Genomic DNA, 13,757 nt, shown 5'->3' on the forward strand with positions numbered 1-13,757 from the left:
ATATTTAATCTAAAATTGAACTGTCAACACTCTGCCTAATCTTATTTGCAGAGTAAAAACAAGTAAAGTGTAGTGGGTCTCAAAGTAATTAGTCAGTGAGGTTTGTAACTAATCTAGCAGAAATTAGAAAATAGTTGGGGGGAGGGAGAGACGACATGGTCATCAAAGCTTTCTTAAATGACATGTGCCCTTGTTACCATTCATAGAGGAACTGTGATTGGTTTCAGTTATTGACTAACATGTGCTGTCTACAAAGGAAAGTGAAATAATTAGACCTTTCTTAGTGAATGTTCCTCTTCTAGATATTGGGTTAGTAATGTAAAGGACATGCTGGGATAATAGTACTCAACACTTTAATCTTTAATACTGGTATTAATAACAGTCAAATTACTTGGAGGATTGACGTGTGTAATTTATTTAAATAATTCAGAACTACTGGCCCAAAGAGAATTGCAGTTAACAGATACTATTTTAACAAGTTTACTTTTCATCTTTATTTACTGAGTCTTTAAGCAAATTGGTCCAACTATATAGCATTATTTTCAAGTAATGCAACTGACTGAGGACACTGTATTGTATATTACTGCTGTCAGGTTTTTTGCTACAAAACTGAAAATTGGGGCTGAAACTAAGGTTGTGGGTGGGTTATTGACTTATTTGGGAAGAGCATTTTACACCACTATTGAATATGGGGCATGATTTTCCCTCACTCCCCTCCCCCCACTTTCATTACTTTAGCAGGTGGATTTATAAGTAGATGAATTAAGCACCAAAAAATAGAGCCTAAGTGCTTGCATGTTTCTGATGTAATGCTATTGCATTACCCATTAATGTCTTAAAGCAATGTTTTGAAAGTTTCCAAAACCTTTGGAGACTAAGCTATACAATGTTTTGTATAAACTGCCTTATAATAGAGTAATGTAGCAAAACTGTGCTTGTTCTAAATAGGTGAATGTCTAGCAATGCAGCTGGGAAGGAAGCCTACAGTTCAGTGTGGAGTTTTTCAGATGGAAAGTTGAGCAATAGTGGTAGAGGACTAACCTTGTTCTCAGTGTGCCTATGTGAATTTCAAATGACCTATACCCTCTGTATGTACTAAAACAAGCTGGATAAGCTCCAGCTGAAATGCCATCCCTGTTGCCTTGCATATTGAGAGATGGTGCTGTAAGAGTGGAGTAATTGCTATAGTAGCATGAGCTAGATCTTGACTTTGAATTTCCTGTTTTGCCATCTTATTTGGGATCTCAAGTTTGTACTGTAGCTGTATGAACTTAAGGAAGGGACTTAGGGGAGCCTTGAAAGTGACAAGGATAGAGCTGAGTCATGTAAAATGGTTACTTCACAACTGTCTCTACACTGTTGGAATCTTGGAAATAACACTTAAAATATTTAGCTTTTTAGCTACTACAGCTTACCAACATATGAACTTGGAATTTGGATGAGTTACTTGAGTCCTGATACATAATTAAATTAGTTTTGTGGTCTGATAACAGTCCTTTCTGATTTGCTGAGGCAGATCATAGATCTCCTAGCACAAGGAAGCTTCAGCTGTTAGCAAGTGTTCTAAGAGTGCTCTTAAGACTTTTTTTTTTTTTTAAATTCTGTGATTGTTGTGTGTTTCTCTCCCCCCCCCCCCCCCCCCCCCCATTGACTTGCCCAAATGCAGTTTCTAGTGGAGAAGCAGCAAATGCAACACAGGACTGTCCATTCTGTATGACTAAAACTTAGTGTATGAGTCACAGTGGTGTTTGAAAAATGTGACATTATGCTTCCAAAACCATTTCTAACTGTACTGGTAACAGACAACAGTGTAGCACCAACTCTTAAAACAAGAATTGCTCGAAAGCTACATTCTGGCAAATGCCACCACAGATAATTAAACATTCTGTAACATAAGGGAGTAAAGCTGAACCTCTCAACTCAAGCAGCACAAGATAAACTAGTGCCAGCAAGGCTTCCTTAAGCCTGTCCCTTGTATTTTCAGTGTTGTGGTCTAATCTACAATGTGAATTGGCTATATGACACTTAGAATAATTAGTCAGGGTAACACTGTTTCCTTAGGAAAATTAAAATCTTAACCTCTCTAAAACACATTATTACAAATCTTTCAGTTCCCAGGGCTGTCTGGCTTCCTAGTCCTGTAGATAAACCAGTTTTTTGGGGGGTGAGGGGGATTTCTCTCAGCTATAAGAACAATGGCTTATATCCTGTTGTTCAGTGCTGAAGCTAGGAAATACTGCATTCTCAGCATTTTTATGCCGTAGGGGAGCAGGGAAAGCTTGATGAAAGCTCAGCAAATTCTGTCATAAAGCATACTTTTCAGGAAGGATGCAACAGTTACTGCTGTCAGCACATTTTTCATCAGGTTTCATACATTTGCTCTAATAAAAATGAGGGGTATTTTTTTGTGTGGGGTAAAATATTCAAGATACTTGCACTGTCCATCACAGTAAAGGCTGTCATACTTATTACTACTGAATAGTTTTCACTTACCATGGCTGTTACTCTTACAATAGTGCATTCAGATGAAGCCATAATCTAAAATTAATTGTTTTAGGTACACCATGCAATTTAGCTGAACTCTCCAACCTTCAGTTCTGTTTTTAAAAACATGAACTTAACTTCAGACTGGATGCAGAACAGCAGTTGCTCTTGCCAGAACTTTATGAAGCAGCATTATAACTTTATGATGCTTTGTTTCTATAACTACTTTAGTTGTGAAGTAATTTTTCACATCCCCTATTTAGTTTCTGAAGTGACTCTCTAATGACTAAATTAGGCTAACCTTCATTCTTTTCCTAATTCTTCCCCTGGAAGCTAAAAAACAAATGCAACAGATTTGAGTCTTCCAGTGTAGTGTAATTCTACCTTCCCTCTGGTGGGATATTACCTTCACATTAAGTTTACTATTTTTCAAGATAACTTAAAATACTGTCTCAGCCTCTGAATTTACCTGCTGACAAATGGGCAATGACCCTGAATCTACACAAAGTGACCTTTTTCTCATTTGATAACCATAATCTCCAGAGTTGCTTATAACAATAGTGGGTTAAATTTCAGTGTAGATTTGACAGGTATTTTTAAAAATCAGGAAAATTACTTCTAGGGATATTCAATAATCATTAATTGAATAAGTGGGGGGAGGGATAGCTCAGTGGCTTGAGCATTGGCCTGCTAAACCCAAGGTTGTGAGTTCAATCCTTGAAGGGGCCGTTTAGGGATCTGGGGCAAAAATCTGTCTGGGGATTAGTCCTGTTTTGGGCAGGGGGTTGGACTAGATGACCTCCTGAGGTCCCTTCCAACTATGATTCTAAGTGTATCTTGTTGCAGGTTACAGTTTTAATGTTAGGGCTTGTCTATACTTACCGCGCTAGTTCGGCGGCTGGCAATCGAACTTCTGGGTTCGATTTATCGCGTCTTGTCTGGACGGGATAAATCAAACTCAGAAGTGCTCCCCGTCGACTCCGGTAATCCTGCTCGCCGCGAGGAGTACGCGGAGTCGACGGGGGAGCCTGCCTGCCGGGTGTGGACCGCGGTAAGTTCGAAGTAAGGTACGTCGACTTCAGCTACGTTATTCACGTAGCTGAAGTTGCGTACCTTACTTCGATTTGGGGGTTTAGTGTAGACCAAGCCTTAGTCACCAGCAGGGGTCTAACTTCATGGAAAGTAGGACTGAAATAAGTTTTTCCCTACTAGAAAGCACTGTGTGTATACCTGAAGAGCTCTATGTAAGCTTAAAAGTTTGTCTTTCACCAACAGAAGCTGGTCCCCCATAAAAGATATTACCTCAACCATCTTTTCTCATGTGTCCCTTGTAATTTGGATAGGCACTTAGCACCCACTAGCATGGGCATCCATGTTAAGTTCCAAGGTAGACTGAATTGGAAACTTTCTTAAAGAAAGACAAGTTCTGACTTCTCACTTTAATAATGAAGTTGGTACTCTTAATCATAAGATTGCATCGTCAGTTATTTATGACAAGCTGCATTGTGACTGGTCAATAGCTAGATACTCTGTCCTGGAGGTCCCTGTTTTTAAATGGGGACTAGAGAAGACTCTCAGGGGTCTTACTGAAAACTAAGGCCAGGTCTACACTACAGACCTAGATCAGTATAACTGACACCTCTCCTCTTCTTCTTCTTCTCTTCCCCCCCCCTACACACACACACACAGTGTAGAGATTCTCCTGTCAACATTGCTACCACCTCTTGGGTGGATTAACTGTGCTGATGGGAGAAGCTTTCTCATTGGTGTAGTAGCATCTTCATCTACAGCAGCACAACTGCAGTGCTATATGTGAAGACAGGACCAGAGATCCATTCACTCTTTATGTCCACCTCCTTTTCACATTGTTAATAACTTGTGTTGTGCTGAACTAAAGTGTGAAGAAAAGGTTCCTGATCTGCCCCCAAATTCAACTTTAAAATCCAACCATCAGACCAAGGCTGGCATAATCATTTTTGCATCATAGTTGTTCCTTTAAAATAGGATTTTCTTTTGGGTCATCTTGTAGTGATTAAAATTTGTCCCAGCCCACATAAGATTAAATCTTAATGACTCAGTGTAGGCAGTAACACGTTCTGTGTGTGAGAAGCTGTGTGACTGCATATTTTGAAGAGGTTTAGAGACAAGGTGGGTGAAGTAAAATCTCTTATTGGACCAACTTCTGTTGGTGAGAGACAAGTTTTTGAGTCTCTCAGAGCTCTTCTTCAGGTCTGTGAAGAGCTCTGTGCCTTGAAAGCTTGTCTCTCACCAACAGAAGTTGGTCCAATAAGATTCTCTCACCCACTTTGTCTCTGAACTTAGAGCAGAAGTTGGAGGAAGTTTCAAGCTGGCATTGCCAAGCAAACTGGAGGTCAGCTTATGAAGGCTTTTAATGTGGTGAGCTCACTTGGTACCAGATTAGCCTAAAAAATCTTTTAGAAAGCAGGCCTACCTCTATGGGGTTGATAGTTGTGTTGGTCCAGCTAAGAATAGTCTGCCTACACACCATGTACTAGGGAAGCTTGTAGTCTGCTTCATCAGTCCTTCTCCTCAGCTCGCTAGGCCTTATGAACTTCTGGCTCTTCCTGTTCACTGGTTGCAAGCTGGACTCAGTCTCGCTCTCCCCCACTACTAAGGGCTTGTCTCCACTTACTGGGGGATAGATGCCTGTTAATTGATCCACTGAGGGTCTTCTAATGAAGACCCACTAAATCGACCACCGATCGCTCTCCTGTCAACTCTGGTATTCCATCAGAACAAACCAAGCCCTTTCTACATCAAAGACAAAAAGGGCATACATCAAATTTCTCATTCCTGGGTTACTTTTAAACTTCCATAATGGTTCACTGTACACAGAGCAAACTCCAAAAAACTACTACTGCAAGGACCACAAACACTAGCCCATGTTAAATAACCTCTTTAACTCAGCATTTTATTAGAGCAGAGCCAAGCAAATCTTACTCCTTCCTGTCTTCAAATTCGCCTGTCTCTTTTTAATTGTAGACTAGGTGTCTTCTGCCTAGACAAGTACACCAGTGCTTAGTAAATTTAAGGGAGGTTGTTGGGTTTAGACTGGGGTAGGCAATCTATGGCACGCGTACCAAAGGTGGTTTGCAAGCTTTTTTTTTTTTTTTTTTTTTTTTTTCCCAGTGGCACTCACACTGCCTGGGTCCTGGCCTGGTCTGGGGGGCTCTGCATTTTAATTTAAGCTTAAATGAAGCTTCTTAAACATTTTAAAAACCTTATTTACTTTACATACAACAATAGTTTAGTTATATATTATAGACTCCTAGAAAGTGGCCTTCTAAAAACATTAAAATGCATTACTAGCATGCGAAACCTTAAATCAGAGTGAATAAATGAAGACTCGGCACACCACTTCTGAAAGGTTTAGACTCTCACAATAGCATGCAGTTAGCATATTTCAATTTTTAGTTTTTACTTACCCCTGGTCTACACTGGGGGGGGGAGGGAAATCGATCTAAGTTACACAACTTCAGCTATGTGAATAACGTAGCTGAAGTTGATGTACTTAGATTGACTTACTGTGGTCTTCACTGCAGTGTTGACTGCTGCTGCTCCCCCATTGAGACTGCCTGTGCCTCTTGCTGAGCTGGAGTACAGGAGTCAACAGGAGAGTGCTCAGGGATCAATTTTATCGCATCTAGACTAGACACGATAAATCAATCCCCATTGGATCGATCCCTGCCCTCCAATCAGATGGGTAATGAAGACCTACCCTTAAAGCATTTGAAAGGGTGCCTTTGGCTTTGCCATCTACCAATAAGTTCTACTGACATATAGCAATATTAAGATCTCTAATATTTACTATTCCACTACAATTCTTATGGAGACAAGTGTCCTACCTGGCCTACATGAGTTTGTTGATACTGGGACATATAGGAATGTTCTGAAGGCTGTGAAGTTAGTCCCTAGCTACTATTGGTTAGGCAGACCTAGGCAAAGCTGGCTTTTCTTCCCCTCATATTATCACTTGTAGAATTAGAGTAGCTGGAACTCCATGTTGACTATACAGAAGTATGGCATAGGCTGAAAGCTGGCTAGGGATGACCCTAACATACTAGTCTGTCAATGAACCTTCATTGTTTTTAGATGCATTCACCATCAGAGCTAGAATGTTCCTCCTCACGATCTGTGGGAAAATACCAATAGAATCAAACAAACTAGTTACTCTCTGAGCTGCCATGGTGAACGTCTAAAGCTTGGACAAGTTTTGTGTAATAGCTGAACTTCAAAGATTCCAGTTCTAAACCAACAGAACTAGGCTCCAGCTTGACAGTTAAAATGCTACTTATGTCTGCTGTTAACCAACCTAAATGCAATCTGATAACACTCGTATCTTGTGGCACCAGGATTGAAAACACTAGTACATGAAGCACTACTTCTGGCAGATGGTACAGTTTGGCCATGATTATTTAAGGTAAATCTGCCTGGATATTGTGGTGGTTAAGCCCCGACTTCACTGGGATGACTGACTACCATCTGTCAAGACTTAACCATTACAAATAGAATAACTCCGAATTTAAAAACAAGTCAACTCTTTTGAGTTTAGGGCCATAGTCTATCCAGACAGGGGTAACCTTAAGACCAGTGCAGAAAAAGACACGTCTGACTTTAATTGAATTAAATGCAGTGAAGCTTGACGTCTACATTTGGTAGATGTGAACAGCAGTGCATTTGTCTAATCTCAGATTTCAATTAACCTGAAAATATTCCTGTTCATCTTCTTTTCAATCCTACTGAAGTAAAGGTGCATCTCTTCAGGCAGAGGTGAAATACAGGTCAAGTTCCCAAAAGTAATCACGTTCACTATCTGGGAAGTGCTTTAGGCAAGTACCATAACAAAGTTCTTGTTCATGTTGCAAGCAATTGCAACGCTCAATTAGAGTATGAGTGCTGCAGTTCTACTGATCATAACACCATAGTTGTGGTAGTCTAGCTCAGGAGTAGTGTGGGGTGCATGGGAGGAAACATCCTGTAATCTTCACCTAAGAGAAGACTTTTCAAATAAAAGCTCTGCAGACAATTGAAGATAACAAATGAATTGCAACCTTAGCACATACCTGTAGTAAGGGAGTGGTATATCTTAGGTGTGTGTAAATGTGAATGGCTACTTAGGAAGGTGTGGCTTTTCCAGTAGTATTTGCACTTGGTCGTGTGTCTAAGGTAAATCATGCAGTGAGTATGACACTCCCTCTTCAGGTGGAATGTTTCAACTTAATCACTATACTCCTTGCTCATGTGGAACACTTCAGGTCCAAGACACTATATCATGTCCTTCTAATGGGGGGGAGGGAGAAGCCTTTGGAGTGAACTCATGTTCACTTTTGGATTAACACACAATCTTGGTGATCTGGGAAGCTTGACAAGTTGACTTGTATCACTTTTTCCTATCCAGGTGATACAACTCTGTAAAACAATTTGCATAGGCCACTCCAGCTGTCTAACAAGCAAGAAAATATTGACTTGGAAAATCAATCTTAAAAGCAATTGAAGTTTTGTGTATGCGGTCTCCTACGGACTGAGGGACAAAAGGTTATGAAACTAAAATGCTGGAAAAATAATATTCAGAAGGAACTGTTATATTTCATGTTAAATACACAGACACAAACTTGCTTAGGCTTTCATTTTGACCCTCCAGTTACTCAAGATAAAAATAACTACTAAATTTCCTTATGCGGAGTGACTTGACACATTAGTCTGAATTATTTCATATAACTCAAATAGATTGTTAGAAATTCAACTTTTCCCTTGCCTTTCTGGGAAAGGACAATCTGAAATTGAACAGAAAGTTACTCAGCACATAGATTCAGGGAATTCCTAGCTTGGATCCCACAGCAATGTAACTACCATACTAGGGTGAAACTATACAATGTCTGCTTGAGGTCTGCCTTATAGTTCCTACAGTAAATGTAACCTTGACACTTTTGCACACAGTTCAGTTCATACAGCCATTTTGAACTTTGTTATATAATTTAGCAGCAAGGATAGCCTAACTGGAGACCTGGGCTCTTGATAAAATCATGCAACTTAAAAAAAAAAAGTGGGATTCTAAATAAGCATCTACTTTATTTAGTGTCTCTGCCAGACTATGGGAAATGTTTGCTCACGGTTTTAAAATTATCAGGTCATGATCTACCATCTCAGTTCTTGGGCAGGACTTGCTCTTTGTAGAGTGAGTGGGAAGAAAAGTGATTAAGCAGACTCAAGCTTCCATGAGAGCATGACTGGAGCACTGACTTGAGGTCAGGAATTGTACCAATTTTTGCCTCAATGCCAGAGTCAGAGCTGAGAAGATAAATAACATGTTTCACTGTTCATGGAAACTGCACCTGTATTCCTCCTCATTAGTCCACCAAGGGTGCACACTCTAGGCTCCAGGCTCCTTAATCATCACCTTTCTTGGGCAGAGACCTGTATCTCTCTCCCTCTTGACCAGGAGTGTGTTTTTTAGGCTTCAGTTTCATGTCCACACTGGTATCCACAGCTAGACAGACTGCCAAGACAGGCCAGTACCTGCACTTTGCTTTCTCTTTGAAAGCTATGAATAATGTAATTGCCAGTAGTGTTAAGTTACCACACAGCTAGCTCTCTCTAAGCAAGCACACTTTTCTTAAAGTGAAAACCTTTTAAAACCAAAAGAGAATGTGTGCCTGATGATAAGCTTATCAGAGGTCAGTCCCCAACTCTGGTAGTAGTGAGTCCTTCAAACCTCAACAGGGTTTTCCTGTGGTAATAAGTTCATAGGTGTGCTAGTTCTTCCTAACAGCTTTAACTCAGAGGTTAGTCTCAGCTTTATATAGCCTGAGCCTTTGAGCTTGAGACTCCAGGAATAGGTAATCGACAGATAGTGGTCCTCTCTTCAGGCTATATGTTCAAAAGGTTCATGGGTTTTTTGTGGTTTTTGCATAACTGGAAGTCAGGAATTTGTATTCACCTTCCCCTAGAGATTCTCCAGGCAACCACTTGATATTGTCCCAGAAGTACATTCTTGTCTGCCACACTCTTTCAATGAAGTCCTTTAGAGTTCATTACACTTCGCAGGGTTCACTTCCCATCTCCCCCTCCCTGAGAAGTTGCATGCAATCCCAGCCCACAATAAGACTTGAACTTTGCATTTAATCTAAAAATACTTGAAAAAATAAGTTTAAGGATCTTGCAGGAAATTTCCATATTTGTCACAACATGCCCAATTTGCTAACCTATAAAGTGAGTATTGATATTTTACACATACTTGAGCAGCATCTCATCACTTGTTCTGTCCCAAATGTTGCTTGGTTTTGTGGCCTGCCTGCATAAACAGAAGTCTAGTAATGACTATAGTAAGCCAAATTGCAATGTTGTCTCTCCTATGCTGAATACACCATGGCTTGCAGTGTGAAATACAAATACAGTAAGTTACTGTTATCAGTTCAAGCATTCAGGAGAAGTTTATGGGATGCTTGCTCAGAGTAGGGTTCACTGAGCTACAAACGCTTCAAATTTTCTGTATCGTTTATTTTTTTAATTACTCTAGTAGTGGCTAGTCTCTTGTTCCTTGGATTAGCTGTGGCTGTCTAGTGTAAACATAGGGCACTTAGCTCTTTGAAGAGGAAGAATGGCTTGCATTGTCAAACAGTGACTGGAAGGGTAGAGTGGAACTTCAATAGAATTAAAATGAGATTAAATGACTTAGTACATTGTACAACTCAATGTGAGTAAGGACAGACAGAGGAACTCCATCTCTGTCCCCAAGGAGCCCAGTTTAAACTAGACATGGCACAGTCAACACAAGTGAAAGCTTGGTTAACTTGCCAATTGGATGGTGCCCTTTTAGTAATTTTTTTTATAAGTAGACCTAGACTTTCAAACTGCATATAAACCTTGATGCAGATGTGAACACATGCATGTGGAAAAGCTGACTTGCACACTTTTGCTTACGTAAGTTTGGAAATCTGGGCCATAGCAGATGATCATCCTCATTTGGGAAGTAATGATGGGTTTGTTGGGAGGGAAATATGGAGGAAGTAGTAAGCCTTTGTGACTTAAGTGACTGTTGCCTTGAGTGAGTCCATAGCAGTTTGGGGTAAGCCTTAGGTTTCTGACTCCAATCCTGATCCACTAGATCAGAGGCACTCCACCTTTCCAGACTACTGGATACCTTGCAGGAGTCTGATTTGTTTTTTATCTCTCCCCCCCCCCCCCCATCACCTCATTTAAAGTACTTGCTCACGAAATCAGACATAAAAATACACAAGTGTCGCAGTACACTATTACTGAAAAATTGCTTCTCATTTTTACAATATAATATCAATTGGAATATACACTGAAAAGTGCAATATAAACAAGTCCTTGTCTGTATGACATTTTAGTTTATACTGACTTCACTAGTGCTTTTTATATAGCCTGTTGTAAAACTAGGCAAATATCTAGATGAATTGATGTACCCCCAGAAGACCCCTGCATACTTCTAGGGGTAGATGATACCTGTAGTTGAGAACCACTGCACTAGATCATACAGATTCTTTCTAAAAGTTGTTTTTAAGGCATCCTCCATTCTGATCTGGCACCCTGTATGTTGGTTGCTTCTATAAACTCCTTTCACAGTGCTGTGGGAAAACGAATAGCACAGTGACACACCCTCTTTATCAGAGCGTGCAAGAGGAAGACTGTAATGGAATTGCTAAGGTGGAGCCTTTCATAGTCTGCTCCAAGTATAACTGATAAGAGGCTGTTAGAACACCAACATTTTACTCAAATTTAACATGTGGTTTCCAGAACACTGTTCTTCAAAAGTAGCTTTGTTTAAAGACCAAACTCTTTCAAGGAGCCACATGTTTGACCTATTCACTTTAGAACTAAATATGCTTTGGTTACTAAGCATTGTCTAATCTTAAATGAATGCAAAGTTCAGAACTTTAAGTGGTAGAAGACCACTCATCTTCCCACAACTTTATTGTGATACTAATGAAAATCAATTGCAATCCTATAGTTTCATCCAAAGATCTAAGCTTTACAAAATAAATCGCTCATCCCTGGTAGGTAGCTACACTATATTCCATTCTACCAGTGAAGAAACTGAGGCACAAAAGTTGTCATTTGTCCTAGAAGTCAGTGTGTTAGAAACAGGAGCTGAACTTGGGTCTCAATGCCATTATTTTAATACCTTGACCCCCAGAAAAATATTTGTACTACCAAGCTTCACTGGCTGAACTTTGACTTTAGTTTTAAGCATTTAAAATTAAACCAAGCATACTCACTTCAAACACTTAACTGAACTCTTTTCCCCTAAGCTTCTACTTCTAAAGTAAGCTTTTAATCAAATTTCTCAAGAGAGGCAGATCTGTAAGGGGTGGCTGCCTGGCTCAGTAAATTCATGCAGTAGTAGGCAGTGTTGTATGTGCTCCACCCTTGCCCTTCTGGGAAGTGTTAACTGCACTATTTAATCCACTATCCTGACTTTGTTTTTTATGTAGCCCTTCTTAAACACTTAATATTGTAAGAATCACTAAGTGTAAGTTTACATTCTAATCTAACCAGTAAAGAAGTGGTTAAGACAAATGAGAGAACTGCATCTAACATACTTAAGTTTATAGTTAATGGTCTAAAATGCAAAATGGTGTTTAGGTAGTCAAGTGCAGAAATCAAATCCTTAGCCTGTTCTCTAGAAACTAGTTTTAAGATTTATTCAGTATTCAAGCCTCAGCCACATCAGAACAAAAATGACTCGGATGCAGCTAAGTTGTCTAACACACTGCTCTCAATTCCTAGATTAAGCCATTCACTCTGGCTTCAGTGTGTACCTTTTGGAAGGAGAGAACTACCAGAAACTTACATGGACAACACAAATTCCAGTTTGAGGGGAGATACTGTGCTTGAGCAGTGTGTTTGAGTTAGTGCACTAAAAATAGAAGTATAGCCATGGCAGCATGAACAACCAGAGGGGCTGACCATTCAAAGTACCTGCCTATGGTCTCGGATGGAATTGTACTTGAGCAGCTAACCCCTCCTGACACTATGGCTACATCACTCCTATTTTTAGTGCCTGCTCTCTCTCAATCAGAGTGCAGGTCTGTCTCAACCTGGAATCTGCACCTTCCAGCTCTCGTGTGGACCTAGCATAAGTTACTTTAGAGCAGAAGAACAAAGTGTGGGTCAGGACCCCATTTTAATGGGGTTGCCAGGGCTAGCTTAGACTTGCTGAGGCCTGGGACTGAAGTCCAAGGGCATCAGCCCTGGAAGGTGCGGCTCAGGATTTGGCTTCAGTCCTGGGTGGCAGGGCTCAGGTTACAGGCCCACCTGGCCTAGGGCTGAGGCCCTTGGGCTTTGGCCCCTCCACCAGGGGTGGTCGGCTCAGGCTTCAGTCACCACTCCTGGGGTCATGTAGTAATTTTTGTTGTCAGAAGGGGGCCATGGTGCAACAAAATTTGAGAACATTCCCCATATACTCAAGATCAGACTAAAATTTTGAACCTTTTAAATGTTAGAAAAATGTTCTTGAACCCATCTTGGAATAAAGCGTAGCAGGCTTTCCTCCAGTTGTGCACAAACACACCTTCCAGGTGGTGTACATCTGTATCTCATGCCCTTCTTGGCAATAAAAGACCTATCATAGGAAAAAGCTTGCAAAAGAATACTTTTCTGACAAAGCTTCATGATTATTGTTCACTTTCTAGAGTAGATTTCATGAACCAGACTTCAGCTGATAATCCTCCTGTGTAATACAAACTTAATGTGACTAAACTTTATTTTTTTTGTCTTCTAGCTTCAAAATCTGGGGATCAACCCAGCTAACATTGGCTTCAGTACTCTGACTATGGAGTCAGACAAATTCATCTGCATAAGAGAGAAGGTAGGAGAACAAGCACAGGTGGTGATCATTGACATGAATGACCCCAGCAACCCCATTCGCAGACCAATTTCGGCTGACAGTGCTATCATGAATCCTGCTAGCAAAGTCATTGCACTAAAAGGTATGAAAAGAACATCTTGTGTTTAACATCTGACTATATATTGTATAAACTACCAGTTCAGGGCAAATCCATTGTTTTTGAAGACTGAAGAGTTCATATTCAAAGGTTAAACCAGATGTTGGGCAGACATTCTAAAAGAGCATGTTGCTTGTTGCTCTTAAGATGTTTGTCTCCCTTTCCCAAAATTCACCATGGAAAATATGTATCCTTGTCTTACCTATCCTCAGCTAAGCTGTCATCCTAGACTTGTTGAATGGAATACTGCTAACTTGCAGCCACTTGCTGTCAGCTCTTCTATAT

At 40.3% G+C, this 13,757-nt stretch overlaps 1 protein-coding gene across 3 annotated transcripts in view; it reads left to right on the plus strand.

Moving 5' to 3' along the window:
- The window catches only part of CLTC (clathrin heavy chain), a 53,540-nt gene that overhangs the window by 5,765 nt on the left and 34,018 nt on the right, over positions 1 to 13,757 (plus strand). For all 3 annotated transcript variants that reach the window (XM_005298779.5, XM_005298781.5, XM_042857908.2), the window contains exon 2: positions 13,250 to 13,457. In XM_005298779.5, coding sequence (XP_005298836.1) covers positions 13,250 to 13,457 — 208 coding nt within the window. The remainder of the gene's footprint in view (positions 1 to 13,249; positions 13,458 to 13,757) is intronic.

This window comes from Chrysemys picta, chromosome 19 (assembly GCF_011386835.1).
Source record: "Chrysemys picta bellii isolate R12L10 chromosome 19, ASM1138683v2, whole genome shotgun sequence".
In the NCBI taxonomy this organism is placed as follows: domain Eukaryota; kingdom Metazoa; phylum Chordata; order Testudines; family Emydidae; genus Chrysemys; species Chrysemys picta.